The following is a 21,305-nucleotide window of genomic DNA, read 5'->3' on the forward strand; positions in this document are numbered from 1 at the left end:
TTGCACCCTGCCACTGTGACATCGAGCGTAGGAGTCAGTAAAACAGCACAAACAGATCTGGGACCAGGCTTGCACCCTGCCACTGTGACATCGAGCGTAGGAGTCAGTAAAACAGCACAAACAGATCTGGGACCAGGCTTGCACCATGCCACTGTGACATCGAGCGTAGGAGTCAGTAAAACAGCACAAACAGATCTGGGACCAGGCTTGCACCCTGCCACTGTGACATCGAGCGTAGGAGTCAGTAAAACAGCACAAACAGATCTGGGACCAGGCTTGCATCCTGCCACTGTGACATCGAGCGTAGGAGTCAGTAAAACAGCACAAACAGATCTGGGACCAGGCTTGCACCCTGCCACTGTGACAGGTGGACTATGATGGATAAGATTAGAATCACCACCTGCATTTGACCTGTGTATGACTGTGTTATATCAACCTTATAGTTCACTGCACCCTTGGCTTTCACATACATCAAGTGCAGTATTATTAAGCCTGACGTGTAATATTCCACAGAATAATAAGTGGAGCAGTGGAAGTGTGACAATGGTTCCCAGGGGGATCCCCCAGTCCTTTAGAGAGAGGAGGGGCAGTTCCCCCCTGAGATACACACATTCATATAGGACACAATCCTCAGACTCCCATCTTCAGACACACAGATAGCACAGACCTTTCTATTGTGTATTCATGTTTATGACATACAATATCACACAACTATAGTTCCTTTTTAAATATAGATACATATATTTATTTTTAATTTAACTAGGCAAGTCAATTAAGAACAAATTCTTATTTACAAAGACGGCCTACACTGGCCAAACCCAGACGACGCTGGGCCAATTGTGCACCGCCCTATGGGACTCCAAATGACGTACTACAGCCTGGATTCGAACCAGGGTGCCTGTAGTGACACCTCACCACTGAGATGCAGTGCCTCAGACCGCTGCGCCACTCGGGAGGTAGCGCAGTGGCAGAGAAGGAGATCATCTTTTTTTCCCACTGTATGGTGTCTAATTTATGTCATAAACATCAACACAGAATAGAAGTAAAAGTCTGCGCTATCCATATGTCTGTGTGTCTGAAGATGGGAGTTTTGAGTTACATACATGGGTTTTACATTAGGATGGTGCCTACATACAGTATGCCTGCATGGGGTAAGATGGAGGTTGGTGTGTATATACTATCTGTATAGTCTATAAGGGGGAGGTGGAGGGTAGTGAGTGTGTATACACTATCTGTATAGTCTATAAGGGGGAGGTGGAGGGTGGTGTGTGAGTATATACTATCTGTATAGTCTATAATGGGGAGGTGGAGGTTAGTGAGTGAGTATATACTATCTGTATAGTCTATAAGGGGGAGGTGGAGGGTAGTGAGTGTGTATACACTATCTGTATAGTCTATAAGGGGGAGGTGGAGGGTGGTGTGTATATACTATCTGTATAGTCTATAAGGGGGAGGTGGAGGGTAGTGAGCGAGTATATACTATCTGTATAGTCTATAAGGGGGAGGTGGAGGGTGGTGTGTATATACTATCTGTATAGTATATAAGGGGGAGGTGGAGGGTGGTGTGTATATACTATCTGAATAGTCTATAAGGGGGAGGTGGAGGGTGGTGTGTGAGTATGCACTATCTGTATAGTCTATAAGGGGGAGGTGGAGGGTAGTGAGTGAGCATATATTATCTGTATAGTCTATAATGGGGAGGTGGAGGGTGGTGAGTGTGTATATACTATCTGTATAGTATATAAGGGGGAGGTGGAGGGTGGTGTGTGAGTATATACTATCTGTATAGTCTATAAAGGGGAGGTGGAGGGTAGTGAGTGAGTATATACTATCTGTATAGTCTATAAGGGGGAGGTGGAGGGTGGTGTGTATGTACTATCTGTATAGTCTATAAGGGGGAGGTGGAGGGCAGTGAGCGAAGATATACTATCTGTATAGTCTATAAAGGGGAGGTGGAGGGTAGTGAGTGAGTATATACTATCTGTATAGTCTATAAGGGGGAGGTGGAGGGTGGTGTGTGAGTATATACTTTCTGTATAGTCTATAAGGGGGAGGTGGAGGGTGGTGTGTGAGTATATACTATCTGTATAGTCTATAAGGGGGAGGTGGAGGGTGGTGTGTGAGTATATACTATCTGTATAGTCTATAAAGGGGAGGTGGAGGGTAGTGAGTGAGCATATACTATCTGTATAGTCTATAAGGGGGAGGTGGAGGGTGGTGTGTAAATACTATCTGTATAGTATATAAGGGGGAGGTGGAGGGTGGTGTGTATATACTATCTGAATAGTCTATAAGGGGGAGGTGGAGGGTGATGTATATACTATCTGTATAGTGTACAAGGGGGAGGTGGAGAGTGGTGTGTGAGTATGCACTATCTGTATAGTCTATAAGGGGGAGGTGGAGGGTAGTGAGTGAGCATATACTATCTGTATAGTCTATAAGGGGGAGGTGGAGGGTGGTGTGTGAGTATATACTATCTGTATAGTCTATAAAGGGGAGGTGGAGGGTAGTGAGTGAGTATATACTATCTGTATAGTCTATAAGGGGGAGGTGGAGGGTGGTGTGTGAGTATATACTATCTGTATAGTCTATAAGGGGGAGGTGGAGGGTGGTGTGTGAGTATATACTATCTGTATAGTCTATAAGGGGGAGGTGGAGGGTGGTGTGTATACACTATCTGTATAGTCCATAAGGGGGAGGTGGAGGGTGGTGTGTGAGTATATACTATCTGTATAGTCTGTAAGGGGGAGGTGGAGAGTGGTGTGTATATACTATCTGTATAGTCTATAAGGGGGAGGTGGAGGGTGGTGTGTATGTACTATCTGTTAGTCTATAAAGGGGAGGTGGAGGGTAGTGAGCGAAGATATACTATCTGTATAGTCTATAAAGGGGAGGTGGAGGGTAGTGAGTGAGTATACACTATCTGTATAGTCTATAAGGGGGAGGTGGAGGGTGGTGAGTGTGTATATACTATCTGTATAGTCTATAAGGGGGAGGTGGAGGGTAGTGAGTGTGTATATACTATCTGTATAGTCTATAAGGGGGAGGTGGAGGGTAGTGAGTGAGTATATACTATCTGTATAGTCTATAAGGGGGAGGTGGAGGGTGGTGTGTATATACTATCTGTATAGTATATAAGGGGGAGGTGGAGGGTGGTGTGTGAGTATGCACTATCTGTATAGTCTATAAGGGGGAGGTGGAGGGTAGTGAGTGAGCATATATTATCTGTATAGTCTATAATGGGGAGGTGGAGGGTGGTGAGTGTGTATATACTATCTGTATAGTATATAAGGGGGAGGTGGAGGGTGGTGTGTGAGTATATACTATCTGTATAGTCTATAAAGGGGAGGTGGAGGGTAGTGAGTGAGTATATACTATCTGTATAGTCTATAAGGGGGAGGTGGAGGGTGGTGTGTATGTACTATCTGTATAGTCTATAAGGGGGAGGTGGAGGGCAGTGAGCGAAGATATACTATCTGTATAGTCTATAAAGGGGAGGTGGAGGGTAGTGAGTGAGTATATACTATCTGTATAGTCTATAAGGGGGAGGTGGAGGGTGGTGTGTGAGTATATACTTTCTGTATAGTCTATAAGGGGGAGGTGGAGGGTGGTGTGTGAGTATATACTATCTGTATAGTCTATAAGGGGGAGGTGGAGGGTGGTGTGTGAGTATATACTATCTGTATAGTCTATAAAGGGGAGGTGGAGGGTAGTGAGTGAGCATATACTATCTGTATAGTCTATAAGGGGGAGGTGGAGGGTGGTGTGTAAATACTATCTGTATAGTATATAAGGGGGAGGTGGAGGGTGGTGTGTATATACTATCTGAATAGTCTATAAGGGGGAGGTGGAGGGTGATGTATATACTATCTGTATAGTGTACAAGGGGGAGGTGGAGAGTGGTGTGTGAGTATGCACTATCTGTATAGTCTATAAGGGGGAGGTGGAGGGTAGTGAGTGAGCATATACTATCTGTATAGTCTATAAGGGGGAGGTGGAGGGTGGTGTGTGAGTATATACTATCTGTATAGTCTATAAAGGGGAGGTGGAGGGTAGTGAGTGAGTATATACTATCTGTATAGTCTATAAGGGGGAGGTGGAGGGTGGTGTGTGAGTATATACTATCTGTATAGTCTATAAGGGGGAGGTGGAGGGTGGTGTGTGAGTATATACTATCTGTATAGTCTATAAGGGGGAGGTGGAGGGTGGTGTGTATACACTATCTGTATAGTCCATAAGGGGGAGGTGGAGGGTGGTGTGTGAGTATATACTATCTGTATAGTCTGTAAGGGGGAGGTGGAGAGTGGTGTGTATATACTATCTGTATAGTCTATAAGGGGGAGGTGGAGGGTGGTGTGTATGTACTATCTGTTAGTCTATAAAGGGGAGGTGGAGGGTAGTGAGCGAAGATATACTATCTGTATAGTCTATAAAGGGGAGGTGGAGGGTAGTGAGTGAGTATACACTATCTGTATAGTCTATAAGGGGGAGGTGGAGGGTGGTGAGTGTGTATATACTATCTGTATAGTCTATAAGGGGGAGGTGGAGGGTAGTGAGTGTGTATATACTATCTGTATAGTCTATAAGGGGGAGGTGGAGGGTAGTGAGTGAGTATATACTATCTGTATAGTCTATAAGGGGGAGGTGGAGGGTGGTGTGTATATACTATCTGTATAGTATATAAGGGGGAGGTGGAGGGTGGTGTGTATATACTATCTGAATAGTCTATAAGGGGGAGGTGGAGGGTGGTGTATATATACTATCTGTATAGTCTACAAGGGGGAGGTGGAGGGTGGTGTGTGAGTATGCACAATCTGTATAGTCTATAAGGGGGAGGTGGAGGGTATTGAGTGAGCATATACTATCTGTATAGTCTATAATGGGGAGGTGGAGGGTGGTGAGTGTGTATATACTATCTGTATAGTATATAAGGGGGAGGTGGAGGGTGGTGTGTGAGTATATACTATCTGTATAGTCTATAAAGGGGAGGTGGAGGGTAGTGAGTGAGTATATACTATCTGTATAGTCTATAAGGGGGAGGTGGAGGGTGGTGTGTGAGTATATACTATCTGTATAGTCTATAAGGGGGAGGTGGAGGGTGGTGTGTACAGTGCCTTGTGAAAGTATTCGGCCCCCTTGAACTTTGCGACCTTTTGCCACATTTCAGGCTTCAAACATAAAGATATAAAACTGTATTTTTTTGTGAAGAATCAACAACAAGTGGGACACAATCATGAAGTGGAACGACATTTATTGGATATTTCAAACTTTTTTAACAAATCAAAAACTGAAAAATTGGGCGTGCAAAATTATTCAGCCCCTTTACTTTCAGTGCAGCAAACTCTCTCCAGAAGTTCAGTGAGGATCTCTGAATGATCCAATGTTGACCTAAATGACTAATGATAAATACAATCCACCTGTGTGTAATCAAGTCTCCGTATAAATGCACCTGCACTGTGATAGTCTCAGAGGTCTGTTAAAAGCGCAGAGAGCATCATGAAGAACAAGGAACACACCAGGCAGGTCCAAGATACTGTTGTGAAGAAGTTTAAAGCCGGATTTGGATACAAAAATATTTCCCAAGCTTTAAACATCCCAAGGAGCACTGTGCAAGCGATAATATAGAAATGGAAGGAGTATCAGACCACTGCAAATCCACCAAGACCTGGCCGTCCCTCTAAACTTTCAGCTCATACAAGGAGAAGACTGATCAGAGATGCAGCCAAGAGGCCCATGATCACTCTGGATGAACTGCAGAGATCTGCAGCTGAGGTGGGAGACTCTGTCCATAGGACAACAATCAGTCATATATTGCACAAATCTGGCCTTTATGGAAGAGTGGCAAGAAGAAAGCCATTTCTTAAAGATATCCATAAAAAGTGTCGTTTAAAGTTTGCCACAAGCCACCTGGGAGACACACCAAACATGTGGAAGAAGGTGCTCTGGTCAGATGAAACCAAAATTGAACTTTTTGGCAACAATGCAAAACGTTATGTTTGGCGTAAAAGCAACACAGCTCATCACCCTGAACACACCATCCCCACTGTCAAACATGGTGGTGGCAGCATCATGGTTTGGGCCTGCTTTTCTTCAGCAGGGACAGGGAAGATGGTTAAAATTGATGGGAAGATGGATGGAGCCAAATACAGGACCATTCTGGAAGAAAACCTGATGGAGTCTGCAAAAGACCTGAGACTGGGACGGAGATTTGTCTTCCAACAAGACAATGATCCAAAACATAAAGCAAAATCTGCATTGGAATGGTTCAATAATAAACATATCCAGGTGTTAGAATGGCCAAGTCAAAGTCCAGACCTGAATCCAATCGAGAATCTGTGGAAAGAACTGAAAACTGCTGTTCACAAATGCTCTCCATCCAACCTCACTGAGCTCGAGCTGTTTTGCAAGGAGGAATGGGAAAAAATGTCAGTCTCTCGATGTGCAAAACAGATAGAGACATACCCCAAGCGACTTACAGCTGTAATCGCAGCAAAAGGTGGCGCTACAAAGTATTAACTTAAGGGGGCTGAATAATTTTGCACGCCCAATTTTTCAGTTTTTGATTTGTTAAAAAAGTTTGAAATATCCAATAAATGTCGTTCCACTTCAGGATTGTGTCCCACTTGTTGTTGATTCTTCACAAAAAAATACAGTTTTATATCTTTATGTTTGAAGCCTGAAATGTGGCAAAAGGTCGCAAAGTTCAAGGGGGCCGAATACTTTCACAAGGCACTGTATATACTATCTGTATGGTCTATAAGGGGGAGGTGAAGGGTAGTGTGTGAGTATACACTATCTGTATAGTCCATAAGGGGGAGGTGGAGGGTTGTGTGTGAGTATATACTATCTGTATAGTCTATAAAGGGGAGGTGGAGGGTAGTGAGTGAGTATATACTATCTGTATAGTCTATAAGGGGGAGGTGGAGGGTGGTGTGTGAGTATATACTTTCTGTATAGTCTATAAGGGGGAGGTGGAGGGTGGTGTGTGAGTATATACTATCTGTATAGTCTATAAGGGGGAGGTGGAGGGTGGTGTGTGAGTATATACTATCTGTATAGTCTATAAAGGGGAGGTGGAGGGTAGTGAGTGAGTATATACTATCTGTATAGTCTATAAGGGGGAGGTGGAGGGTGGTGTGTGAGTATATACTATCTGTATAGTCTATAAGGGGGAGGTGGAGGGTGGTGTGTATATACTATCTGTATAGTCTATAAGGGGGAGGTGGAGGGTGGTGTGTATATACTATCTGTATAGTATATAAGGGGGAGGTGGAGGGTGGTGTGTATATACTATCTGAATAGTCTATAAGGGGGAGGTGGAGGGTAGTGAGTGAGTATGCACTATCTGTATAGTCTATAAGGGGGAGGTGGAGGGTGGTGAGTGTGTATATACTATCTGTATAGTATATAAGGGGAGGTGGAGGGTGGTGAGTGAGTATATACTGTCTGTATAGTCTATAAGGGGGAGGTGGAGGGTAGTGAGTGAGTATGCACTATCTGTATAGTCTATAAAGGGGAGGTGGAGGGTGGTGAGTGTGTATATACTATCTGTATAGTCTATAAGGGGGAGGTGGAGGGTATTGAGCGAGTATATACTATCTGTATAGTCTATAAGGGGGAGGTGGAGGGTTGTGTATATATACTATCTGTATAGTCTATAAGGGGGAGGTGGAGGGTAGTGAGTTAGTATACACTATCTGTATAGTCTATAAGGGGGAGGTGGAGGGTGGTGAGTGTGTATATACTATCTGTATAGTATATAAGGGGGAGGTGGAGGGTGGTGTGTGAGTATATACTATCTGTATAGTCTATAAAGGGGAGGTGGAGGGTAGTGAGTGAGTATATACTATCTGTATAGTCTATAAGGGGGAGGTGGAGGGTGGTGTGTGAGTATATACTATCTGTATAGTCTATAAGGGGGAGGTGGAGGGTAGTGAGTGAGTATACACTATCTGTATAGTCTATAAGGGGGAGGTGGAGGGTAGTGAGTGAGTATACACTATCTGTATAGTCTATCAGGGGGAGGTGGAGGGTAGTGAGTGAGTATACACTATCTGTATAGTCTATAAAGGGGAGGTGGAGGGTGGTGTGTATATACTATCTGTATAGTCTATAAGGGGGAGGTGGAGGGTAGTGAGCGAAGATGTACTATCTGTATAGTCTATAAGGGGGAGGTGGAGGGTATTGAGCGAGTATATACTATCTGTATAGTCTATAAGGGGGAGGTGGAGGGTGGTGTATATATACTATCTGTATAGTCTATAATGGGGAGGTGGAGGGTGGTGAATGTGTATATACTATCTGTATAGTCTATAATGGGGAGGTGGAGGGTGATGTGTGAGTATGCACTATCTGTATAGTCTATAAGGGGGAGGTGGCGGGTAGTGAGTGAGCATATACTATCTGTATAGTCTATAATGGGGAGGTGGAGGGTGGTGAATGTGTATATACTATCTGTATAGTATATAAGGGGGAGGTGGAGGGTAGTGAGTGAGTATACACTATCTGTATAGTCTATAAAGGGGAGGTGGAGGGTGGTGTGTATATACTATCTGTATAGTCTATAAGGGGGAGGTGGAGGGTAGTGAGCGAAGATATACTATCTGTATAGTCTATAAGGGGGAGGTGGAGGGTAGTGAGCGAGTATATACTATCTGTATAGTCTATAAAGGGGAGGTGGAGGGTGGTGTGTATATACTATCTGTATAGTCTATAAGGGGGAGGTGGAGGGTAGTGAGCGAAGATATACTATCTGTATAGTTTATAAGGGGGAGGTGGAGGGTATTGAGCGAGTATATACTATCTGTATAGTCTATAAAGGGGAGGTGGAGGGTGGTGTGTATATACTATCTGTATAGTCTATAATGGGGAGGTGGAGGGTGGTGAATGTGTATATACTATCTGTATAGTCTATAAAGGGGAGGTGGAGGGTGGTGTGTGAGTATATACTATCTGTATAGTCTATAAGGGGGAGGTGGAGGGTGGTGTGTATATACTATCTGTATAGTATATAAGGGGGAGGTGGAGGGTGGTGAGTGAGTATATACTATCTGTATAGTCTATAAGGGGGAGGTGGAGGGTGGTGTGTATATACTATCTGTATAGTCTATAAGGGGGAGGTGGAGGGTGGTGTGTGAGTATATACTATCTGTATAGTCTATAAGGGGGAGGTGGAGGGTGGTGTGTATATACTATCTGTATAGTATATAAGGGGGAGGTGGAGGGTGGTGAGTGAGTATACAGCACCTGTGGTATTGAGCCTGGAGGAACTGGAACTCTTCCTTGATGCGGTCCAGAGTCTCCAGGACTGTGAACTTGAAAGACTGACCAGGCTGAATAGGGACCTGGGGGAGAGAAAAGAAAGGAGAGGAAAGAAGAAGGGAGAGTAAGGTCACTTCAACACATATCATAAAACATTGTCCTTGCTCTCTTTATCGCTCCGCACCCCTCTTTCACAAACACTCTCTCACTCTTTTCTCTCCAACCACCCTCTTCTTCTCTCCCCTTTCCTCCTCCTCTTTCTCTCCTAATGACTGTCTCCCTCCCCCTCTCACATTAGCATCTCTCTCTCTTGCCTCTCCTCTCTTCCCTCTCTCCTCCCTCTCCTCTGCTAGGATGCTTTTTGCTAATGTATTCTTGCCTACAAAGCACTGAGAAGGGAAAACGTCAACTGAATAACTCATGGTGAATCACAAACATTAAAACGGCACTGTCTTTCACCTGCTAAAAGCAAAGAATCTCAACAAACGCCCCCCAGGAGAACCCTGCCCCCCCTGAAGCCTGTCTGAAGCACTTTTGGTGTTGTTCCCCTCGCTGTGTAGTTGGGGGAACACAAACACAGCAGGGATGTTGTTTTAGAGTTAGGGCAATATAACCGGATAGACGGTGGGGGGAGGACTAGGTAGCTGACTAGTGGTGGCTATTCAGCAGCCTTATGGTCTGGGGGTAGAAGTTATTGGCCAGTCTTTCCGTTTTTGCCATGATGCTCCTGCACTGCCTGCGTCTGAGTTATGGAAGTGGGATAAACAGTCCGTGGCTCGGGTGAATCGGGTCCCTGATTATCTTCTTGGCCTTCCTGCGACACCTGGTGTTGAAGGTGTCCTGGAAGACAGGCAGTGTGCACCCAATGGTGCGTTCGGCGTAGCGTTTCACCTTCTGTAGCACCTTATGGTTAGCGGCGGTTGTGTTGCAGCTTAACAGTATGCTCTTGATGGTGCGCCTGTAGAACACTGAGGGCCCTCGGAGACAGGTCAAATTTCTTCAGCCTCCTGAACTTGAAACTTTTGACCGTCTCCATGGCAGGGCTGCCATTGATGAGGATCGGGATGTGCCCAGCCTGGTTCTTCCTGACGTCCACAATCAGCCCCTTTGTTTTGCTGACGTTGAGCGAGGGTTGTATACCTGGCACCAAGCTTAGAGGGCACTACGCTGTAGTCGATGAACAGTGTCCTCACATATGCATTCCTTTTCTCCAGGTGGGTGAGGGTAGTGTGCAGTGAAATGGCGATTGCGTCGTCCGTGGATCTGTCTGGGCGGTAGGTGAATTGGAGAGGTTCGAGTGTGTCAGGGAGGGAGGAGGTGATGTGGTCATTGCCGAGTCTCTCAAAGCACCACACGGTGACGGGGTTGATTGCTGTGGGACGGTAATCATTTAGTTCAGTTCCATTCCCTTTCTTGGGCACTTTATAGCTGAGGGGATGGAAGTGTCATGAAGGAGGAACATACTACTGAAACATACAAACAGGTGCGTACACACACGCGCGCTGAGCTGACACGCAACATGCCCTTGTGCTAAATGGGGGCTACGCACAAAAAGCCTGGGACACACGCACACACAAATGCATGCACACAACTGAGGCTAAAAAGATAATGCATGTCAGTGTTATTCAACCACATGCTCCAGATCAGTGGCATAGGCTGCTTCAAATCCAAACAAATTTTATTTGTCACATTTAGCAGATGTTATTGCAGGTGTAGCGAAATGCTTGTAATACTTCACCTCACACGCCCTGACCGGACTTTAGTCTGCACAACTCTATCTGTCCATCTCTCTCTCCCTCCTCATTCCCTCACTCCATCTCACCACCCCCACCCCTGAGAGCCAATACCAGACCTCTCCCCTTTGCCCTTTTCCGCTCCACCTCTTTACCCTCTAACTTCTCTCCCCCTTTTTCCTCACGCTTTCTTTCCACAGAATAGGGTGCGAATCCTGTCTGTCCAGAGGCTAACTAGGCGGCTAAAATATTGCAGGTTTCAGTAGGAGCTTAATTAGTCTAGACAAGGAAATTCAATTAAATTTCAATTAGGCTAATGGTGGAGGTCAGACACTCTTTGGGCTTTCCAGTAATTAAGCTGCGGGTTGTGCAGCTCAGTTTGTGCCTAGTGCTGTGGCGGTTTCCTGGACCAACGGCCTCAACTCAGTACACAACCCCGGTGGGGGAGGGGCGGCTGCCGACAGGGCCCCACTGACCTTCATTCCTACCACACTGGTCTGACACACACACAGGGGCGGGGGGAGGGAGGGGGATAGACTGCAGTAGAGAAGAGATGGCCTAACAAATCCTCTGACCACTAGACAGTGGACCACCACAGACTACATTCCAGACCGACTACTGCCATTTTACATCAGCACTCACAATAACACATTCCTCAATGCAGACCGGTTTTCTGTATGGGTCAGGTTGTGAGTGATATAACTACAGACCCAGCGTGTTCTGGTCTCAGAGCATCCTAGGGGAGTGGGGGGAGTGAGGGGGGAGTCTCCTCTCCTCTCTCTCAGTGTGGCTCAGTTGGGCCCTGGTGGTGTCACACAGCATGGGGGATCCTGAAACACCAAACAGATCTGGTTAATCTAGGAGAGGAGGGAGGGGGTAGACAGACAGGCCAGCATTCAATCACAATTTAGAGGAGCTGGAACTGGAGCAAGTTGAGCCGAGAATTTAGAAGGATTATCCATGGGTGGGTGGGGGGGGGGGGGGGGGGGAGACTGGGCTAGGAGATCACATAACAGTACAGAGCCAGCAGCAGGGCCACAGCCCTCCCTCCATCCGTCCTCTCATCACCCCCCCTAATCTGTCCATCAATCACTGGGGGAAACATTTGATTTAGGCCGCTGTTTCTGGGCTGAAACAGATGTGGGTCTGGGACTGATCGGGACTGCAGAGCGTCTGTCTGCTCTGTGGCACACTTTCTGTTCTGCCACCCCGCCCGCTCCCTCTCTCCCTCAATCTTTCTCTTTCCATCTCCCTCTTTTGCTCTCTCTCTGTCTTTCTCACTCACTCTCTGTCTCTCTGTTTCAGACAGGCTGGGGAGAGAGATGTTCAGAGGGGCATGAAATAATAATTTGCTGGTGAAATATTTAGGGTAAAGGCACATGAATAGATGAAGAGTACCAAGTGTAGAAGGGAAGTGTTAATGTGATCTTGGGTGTAGGGGACGTGTGTGTATGTTTGTTTGTGTGTGTGGGTGGGTGTGTCCTCCACATCACTCCTGTTCTCTCTTTTTATTTTCCCCTCCACTCTTTCTCCTCTCCTCTGGCTGTCCTCCTCTCTCCTCTCGGTCTGGTGTCTCCATCTCTTCTGTCCTCCTCTCTCCTCTCAGTCTGATGTCTCCATCTCTTCTGTCCCCCTCTCTCCTCTCGGTGTGGTGTCTCCATCTCTTCTGTCCTCCTCTCTCCTTTCAGTCTGGTGCTCCATCTCTTCTGTCCCCCTCTCTCCTCTCAGTCTGATGTCTCCATCTCTTCTGTCCCCCTCTCTCCTCTCGGTGTGGTGTCTCCATATCTTCTGTCCCCTTCTCTCCTCTCGGTCTGGTGTCTCCATCTCTTCTGTCCCCCTCTCTCCTCTCAGTCTGATGTCTCCATCTCTTCTGTCCCCCTCTCTCCTCTCGTGTGGTGTCTCCATCTCTTCTGTCCTCCTCTCTCCTCTCAGTCTGGTGCTCCATCTCTTCTGTCCCCCTCTCTCCTCTCGGTCTGATGTCTCCATCTCTTCTGTCCTCCTCTCTCCTCTCGGTCTGGTGTCTCCATCTCTTCTGTCCTCCTCTCTCCTCTCAGTCTGGTGCTCCATCTCTTCTGTCCCCCTCTCTCCTCTCGGTCTTATGTCTCCATCTCTTCTGTCCTCCTCTCTCCTCTCGGTCTGGTGTCTCCATCTCTTCTGTCCTCCTCTCTCCTCTCTGATGTCTCCATCTCTTCTGTCCCCCTCTCTCCTCTCTGACATTGTGGTGTGAAGCAAAAGCCACTGCTATACAATACTGGATTAGAAATGGAGGGATTGGCAGTGAAAAGAGGGCTTGGAGTGGATCCAAAATTTGGTCAGATCAGCTCTTTTCATAAAAAAACAACAAAGGCTTTGACTGAGGGGAGAATGAGCGTTAGGATTGGAGAGCACAGTTCATTTGGATTGATGTGTTCATACTTGACTTCATAAGAACCAGCTTGTTATCAGAAATGTAAACAGGTAACAGTATGGATAAAGATGATGGTTACATCTGCCAGAAAATATCCATGACATACCTGTATTTCATTAAAATCCTGAGGTGCAAACAGAACAACAAGCTCCACAATACAGATGTATCCAGAGGAAAACAACCTAAAAGCAAGAGAGAGCTAACGCACGCACACCACCACTCACCCTAACCTAATTAAGGGAACATATGTGATTTGTGCAGCCAGATATTTGGCGTTGGTTTGTTTACTTGGCTGTAAAAACAAAGTGTTACCCTGAGAGATGCAGAGAAGTGAGACCAGACCCAGTACACACAGCCCCAAGCTAGAGTATTAATATGGGCCTAATGGTCAGGAGGTGGAACACAGAGGCCAGACTTAAGGCTAGATTTACTAGGCAGATGAGAGATTACCAATACTAAAAAGCACAGTTTGTGAAAATCTACTCTCTGCCGATCCTGAATAGTCACGGGGAGTATGAACTGTTCTGCTGCCACTCCAGCTCTGCCAGAGAACAGAATGTAGAGTTGCACACACACACACACACACACACACACACACACACACACACACACACACACACACACACACACACACACACACACACACACACACACACACACACACACACACACACACACACACACACACACACACACACACACACAGCTGTAACATTGGCACCCTGGTGAGCAGTTAGTAGCAAGCTCTCTGCCATATACACACACTGGACCCTGTCTGCCTGCGGTAAGTCCCCTCCTGTGTGAGTCTACTTCCATGAGATCAGGATCAGTCCAGGGCCAGATCAACTCTCTCCAGACAACTATCACAACAGTCTCTGGAGGGGGGGGGTCGTTCAGTCAACACACACACACTCAGGCTAAGTGTGCAGGAGCTAATGTCCACCACCGAAGCCTGCTCCATCCAACAACAAAAAAAACTCAACTGCACCAGCAACAATATGTAAACAACAAGGATTCCTCTGTGTTCAACATCGTGTAATACCATGTTCATTTCAGTCCATGCTGTGCGTCCCTACAGGTAAAGACAGAGTGGTCTAGTCAGTGGATGCACTGAGAATCAGCTAGTGTTTCACAGACCTCAAAGTAGACTTCAGCTTTAACACAAAGATTACCAGATGACCTACCATACCACTAACTTTAAACTCATTAGGGGGGTAGCAGTGGTCGTGTGCTACCTACTCTGTCTATGTAGATAAGGACGGTGTCCATCCCACCATCTGTCCACTCTCAGGTCTGCCTCCCATGGCTCTTGCTGCGGCGGTTGGAAATGTGTGTTTGGTAACTGCGGAAACTCTGGGCGTGACATTCACAGCCTGGTTTTATTGTTCTTGGCCTGGGCGGGTGGAGATTCACAGTAGGGTGGGCGATATTACGATAGTATCGTCTATTGAGGATGATTGACAGCCATCGCCAATGGTGACGACATTGTGATATGACAGACGATACATTTCAATTTGACTAGCCTCACGCAGTGCATGGGTGCAAGTCTGATTAAATTGTCTATATTCCTATAGCCCAATTCAATTCATATATTATATTTACAGAGTGCAAGAGAAAAATGTAGGCATATGTTCTAGTTTTTCCTCTCTCTCTCTCCAGTAGTGGATGATCATGATTCCATGGTCAAACAATGAATCTCTCAGAAAGTTTTAAAAGTTGCTACATATAGAATTCTCCCCCATGTGTAAGATATGTGAATTGCAAGAACACAAGGCTGCATTCAAAACAAATCTCCCCCGCATCCCATTTCACCATAACATGGTGGAGACTCACGCTTCAGTTAATACTTTCGGTTTCGTCCACCAGTTTTATTAAAACAGATGTAAAAACAATCTTTTTAGTTATTGAAAAGATATTTCACAGTGATTTAGATGGTACAATGATTCCCCACACTATTTAGTGCTTTTTTTTCCTCACAGAAACTGAAATTTAACAAACTCTGTAGATTTTTAGCAACCAGGAAATGACAATGATTTCTACATTGGCCCCTTCCCCAGTTTCCACTAGATAACACAGCTTTAGGAGAGGCTGTAGGAGAGAGGAATAAAGTCGTGGGGGAGACAAAAAGTGAGTAAAAAACACCCTAAATATGTTTAGAACTACAAATGAACTTTCTTCTGTCGATTCCTGTTTTTTTTTATGTCACAATTCCAACCCTCCTCCTTTATCCGGGCTTGGGACCGGCAAAAGTGACCCAAAAGAGACACTCTGGCAGAGTTACATTGTTTTTTATTTGATTTATAATTTTTTGATTTTTAGTTTAGATTTTTACATTTACATACCACCCTGAATGTAAGCCAGGACGGGATCAGCCAGCGACGGCTCCCCGCATGCGCGATTCATTTGCAGTCTGAACGTGGAGGGCAGCACCCGCTGCTCGTTGAGTAGAGTAAGAACGATACGTGCTTTCACGTCAGAGTCTCCAAAAGTCGCTAGATTTGTCGCTAGTCGCTTTTTTGAAAATGTGTCGCTAGAGGGGTCTGAATACTTGCTAAATATAGCGACTAGGTCGCTAAGTTGGCCACACTGCACAGCTTTCCTATTTTGAGAGCAGAAGCCGGCAATAGGCGAATATCACAACACTGGCAGGAAAGTTATACTGTGAAACACTATCATTCCACTATTACTGCAGATATATTAGGGACATTTTAGAAAATTACAATGAAAAAATACAAATCCTGTTTGTAGTACCTTTTACGTTGTTTTTGAACAACCTACAAATATGGTAGGCTTAATGTAATAATGAGAGCGATAGAACAAACAATAGCAAGATAGAAACATGACATAAAATGCATTGATGCAAGACCGCAAATGTTTCTTTCTTAAATGCCAAAAGCCTAATCCTAATCATTTAAATAACATAAAAGCATTAAGACAAATTCAATTATGAAAGTATTTCACAAATATTCTGTGTTTAATGTCCTAAATTTGTTGCATTTAAAATGGGAACAATTATGTAAGTCAGAGTCTATGCTATTTTCAATCACAACTTTATTCTAAAATGACAAATAAGTGACATTGAGCGAACAATACCAACATGAAAAATCAAAACATGAAATAAAATGACTTGTAACCTAGTTGGCCTGGCCCTATTTTCATATTACTCTAGCAATGCCAACCTACCTTCAAGGACTAGTAGCCTAATAAGAGAGGATTAGGCAAAAATGCAAATCAGTTTATAATTATCCAGTTCTGAGGACAGCAGAGTAGCTTGCTCTGTCTGCAGCCCATGATGATTTACAACCCATTGCACGATGCACAGCCAGCGAGGCTCTTTGACTGTGTCACTCGCTCTACCTGCACGCTTCGGCACACACAGACATGCCCACACACACACACACACACACACACACACACACACACACACACACACACACACACACTTCTTTCGTGCCACAGATCCACTAAATATATTTTGTCAATGTAGGGATTTATCTCATCCCTCTCATAGCATGCAAGCTCACGGTGGGATCTTTTAAAAACTTGTTTCGGGGGGGGGGGGGGGGACGACGACGACAATAGCGGGCTATACCATGGTATATCACAATGTTTCATGAGTACATAATCACGTGACAAAGATTGACATCACCCAACCCTAGTTCACAGAGCAGTCCCTCACTTCAGATAACACTAGCCACAAGAATCCAGTGGAACCAATTATGTTTCTGTTTGCCTTGTAAATCAGCCCTGGGTTTAACCCTTTAGGAGGACCACTGAACAGATAACAATGTCTCTGTTCTGCTCCAGGAGTCAACACAACACAGTGCTGTTGCCATGTCTATGTGGTTTATGTTTTCAGTTACTTGTCATTTCAAAAGGCCAGTGACATTGTGAGTGACAGGGGAGATAGAGGCCCTTCCTCCTCTTTTATATTGTCTCGGATGGTGCATACAGGATTGTACAGATACCGCTAGTCAAGTCCAGTGAGTCTGACGTTTAAATGATCTGGACATTGATATGTTCATTTGATACAAAAGAAGACATTAATTCATAGGATATTAATAATATAACAAGATGAGGCTTGGGATACACACAAAACATGACTACCTTTGGAAAATGAGACGCAAAGAAACTAGTCTCTTGACAGTAATAGGTACAGGGGGCTATTTCAAAGTCTACACAGTCACCCTCTTTTCCTCGTTCTCTCTCAAGCTCACACGCATGCACACGTTCCTTGCATCCTCACTCTGTGCTGTAGATCCCATTACACTGGCAGCAGCAGTATGCATTGATCGATCTGTTAAAGGTTGGCTCAATCTGGGACCGAACTTTATCACAAACACTGTACAACTCTGAACACAAGCTCTGAACTGTGACTGGACTATAGTACTATTTCCAGTGTGATCTCCTACTCATTTCCATTTCTAATTCACAATGCCTTGATTCTCTCTCAGTCTTGCTTCCTTCTATTCCACTGATTTGCATTCTTTCTGTACATATAATTGATTTCACATGCCCCCTCTTCTGAAAATGTCACCTATAATTCTCTGTGATTGCAGGCTGAAAGCTAAATGATCACTGACCCATTTGCACCAGACACAAAGACATGGACAACAAATCTGACTATAGAAACTAGACCTTGACCTCCCGAGTGGCCCAGCGGTTTAAGGCACTGCATCGCAGTGCTAAATGCATTACTACAGACCCGGTTCATTCTGGGCTGTGCCACAACCGGCCGAAGCCGGGAGTCCCATAGGACGGTGCACAATTGGCCCAGCGTCGTCCAGGTTAGGGGAGGATTTGGCCGGTGGGGCTTTACTTGACTCATTGCGATCTAGCGACTCCTTGTGGCGCGCCGGGTTCCTGCAGGCTGACTCCGGTTTCCAGTTGACCAGTGTTTTACTCCAACACATTGGTGTGGCTGGCTTCCGCCTTAAACTGGCTAAGGCGGGTGTTAATAAGGAGCGCGGTTAGGCAGGTCATGTTTTGGTGGACACATGACTCCTCCGTTGCCTCTCCTGAGCCCGTTGGGGAGTTGCAGCGATGAAACAAGATCGAAAATTGGGGAGAAAAGGGGGTAGTAAAAAAACAAATAATAATAATAAATATATAAATATAACTACACCTTGTTTCTCTCCATCCGACTCTCTCGCATGTATGGTCAAACCCATCCTTTCTTCCAGTTTCATTCTTCAGTTCCTAACACTGTAGTTTAGTAAATAATGAGAGGAGGGTGGTAGGGGGAGAGGGGACTGAAGGGAATACCTTCCACTGCCTTCTAACACACTATCCCTGGACACATAAACACAGATACAGCACAGAGCGCGCACACACACAAGTGTTTGTTTTACTATCCAAACAATTGATTCCCATTCAAAATCCGATTTTTCTTAACTTTAACCTCAACCCTAACCTTAACCCCAAACCTCACCCTAATTCTAACCCCTAAGCCTAAAATAGACCCTTTTCCGTGTGAGGACTGGCGAAGTGTTCCCACAAGGACAGTAAAACCACACACACCCCCCTGTCTTTCCCCTGTCAGCTGCACCCAGGGGCTGTTGAGGGGTAGTTGAAAGGTAGTTGTGTGGGTGGCATAGCTGACTCTCACTTCACTTGTGTGTGTGTGTGTGTGTGTGTGTGTGTGTGTGTGTGTGTGTGTGTGTGTGTGTGTGTGTGTGTGTGTGTTAGAGGGACTCTCTTCATACACCCTAACTGTTCCATGTCTCTGTCCTCTCAGTGTAGTCCCTGTCTATCTCTGTCCTCTCAGTGTAGTCCCTGTCGCAATCTCTGTACTCTCAGTGTAGTCCCTGTCTCTATCTCTGTCCTCTCAGTGTAGTCCCTGTCTCAATATCTGTCCTCTCAGTGTAGTCCCTGTCTATCTCTGTCCTCTCAGTGTAGTCCCTGTCTATCTCTGTCCTCTCAGTGTAGTCCCTGTCTATCTCTGTCCTCTCAGTGTAGTCCCTGTCTATCTCTGTCCTCTCAGTGTAGTCCCTGTCTATCTCTGTCCTCTCAGTGTAGTCCCTGTCTCAATCTCTGTCCCTGAGCAGTAGTCAGATAAAGAGAAAAAGAGGAGCGACTTACCGGATGCCTGCCCTGAGGGTACATGGTCCCAGGAGAGATGTTCAGTCTGTTTGATTATCAGGTCAGAGCCTGTCCCCTGACCCTCCACTCTTCTGCCCCCCCACCAGGAACACAGCCCAGTCCAGATCTTTCTGCCTGCTTTGGTCTGGTCTCAGGCAAGGTTGGAGAGAGCAGTCCTCCCTCCTGCCCAGTCCTGCTCTCTTCTCTTCTTTCTGTTCAGCTCTGCTCTGTCTGTCCCTGTCCGACACGGAGCCTGTCGACACAGCTGGGAGAGCTCTGTCAGTGCATCCGTTAAACAGCTCTCACGGTAAAACAAATCCCCACACTAACACTTTGGCTCCTTTTCCTTCTTCCCGTTTCCTCGGTGTAACCAAAGTCTCACTCTCGTTTCTCTTTTCCTCTCTCCGCCTCTCTCGCTCTGTAATCAGTTGGAGTCCACAGGCACTGACATGGCAGTGAAGCTTGAGCGTTACACCCAAGTACACCCCCTTTCCTGTCCCTTCACCAACCCCTCCAACAAGATACAAACACTACACTCCTCCATTCAAATTCACCTACAATCTACAGTACCTCCAGTCCCTCTTCTTCTCATAGGAGAGAACAGAACCTTAAACTGAAGGGTTGAGTTATCTGTTGGAATACAACATTTAAAAAAGAGGGAGAAAAACTATGACAGAGAGCGAGCTTTGCTTTTAATCTACATTTTTTTTTTTTTTTAAACAGGAAAGCAGGAAAGAACAGCAGGTCACTAGGAGATCCAGTAGGATTTTCAGCAGGGAGCCCTGGACTGTAATATATTGTGCCTGTTGGCTTCAACATAAACAAGACAGCCTGCTAAAGCTCCCCTTAAGGTGGAGCGGCTGAGATAGAGACACACCGACACGGAGATAGATAGATAGAGATCCCCTTTCAATTGTAGTCAGATGGACAAAGCAATCAGCCATGCACAAAGAGACAGGCGCAAACAGAAAGACACATCCTTACACACTATCGTTATAGATACGAGTGCACACACACTCGTAAACGAACCACTCACACAAACACAAAAACACACACAAACGCATAATTAGTCATTCTGAAGAGATGAAAAGTATGTCAGTATTCTAGTTCATACACGCACAAACACTGACGACACACACACTGACGACACAGAGAGAGAGAGAGAGAGAGAGAGAGGGGGATGTCACAGAAACCCCTGTATTTATTTGAACGTCAAGAAGAAAATAGTCCTTTCAGTACATAAATGTATCCTCAGCAAAGAACTGGGTCTACAAAACATAGGCTATGTTAAACATGCAATGTCGAAAAATGTCTCTCGACATACTAATAATGTAGCGGTAATTTCTGCCCAGATTGTTATTTAAAGTCATAAGTCTGTACTCCCACTGTTTGCCTATAGGCTTGATGAGTTTACAGAGGGAGGCTTCACTGTTGAACTTGATCAACCAGGAATTAATCCCTTATGATTGAACATCCCCCTCTCATCGCTTCCAAGACTCTTACCAGGAAAGAACAGATGGACACGCACTCTTACAGCATCTTGAAAAAGAGGTAACCTAGTAACAAGTAAAGCAGAACAAAAGTTTACAGTAACTAAGGCATTTGGTCCACTAAAGCTTATAAAGTTTATTACACACACCTGGACCTAACTGTGCTGCACATCAGTCCTTCTCTCTTACAGTCAGTAACTGGAGTTATTCATATCCCTAACTAACCCTCACTCCCCTCTCTCATTCTTTATCCATCCATCTCTTCATCTCACACATTTCATCATCCACAACTAATTTGCCCCCCCCCTCTAGATATTTCTCTCCCTCCCTCCT

The 21,305-nt window shown here is 45.4% G+C and overlaps 1 protein-coding gene across 12 annotated transcripts in view; it reads right to left on the reverse strand.

Moving 5' to 3' along the window:
* Positions 1–20,287, reverse strand: part of LOC110521464 (transducin-like enhancer protein 4) — an 86,606-nt gene extending 66,319 nt beyond the window's left edge. For 4 of the 12 annotated variants that reach the window (XM_090231391.1, XM_090231393.1, XM_090231392.1 and 1 more), the window contains exons 1-2: positions 19,483–20,273; positions 9,247–9,344 (exon numbers count right to left, since the gene is read on the reverse strand). In XM_090231391.1, coding sequence (XP_090087517.1) covers positions 9,247–9,344; positions 19,483–19,506 — 122 coding nt within the window. In that variant the 5' untranslated portion in view covers positions 19,507–20,273. Of the gene's footprint in view, positions 1–9,246; positions 9,345–19,482 lie in introns of all 12 variants that reach the window. The other 8 variants (XM_090231394.1, XM_090231390.1, XM_036968876.2 and 5 more) reach the window with 4 other exon arrangements.
* Positions 20,288–21,305: the final 1,018 nt, after the last annotated feature.

The sequence above is a fragment of the Oncorhynchus mykiss genome, chromosome 4, assembly GCF_057628025.1.
Source record: "Oncorhynchus mykiss isolate SJ-2025 chromosome 4, ASM5762802v1, whole genome shotgun sequence".
Classification (NCBI taxonomy): Eukaryota; Metazoa; Chordata; class Actinopteri; order Salmoniformes; family Salmonidae; genus Oncorhynchus; species Oncorhynchus mykiss.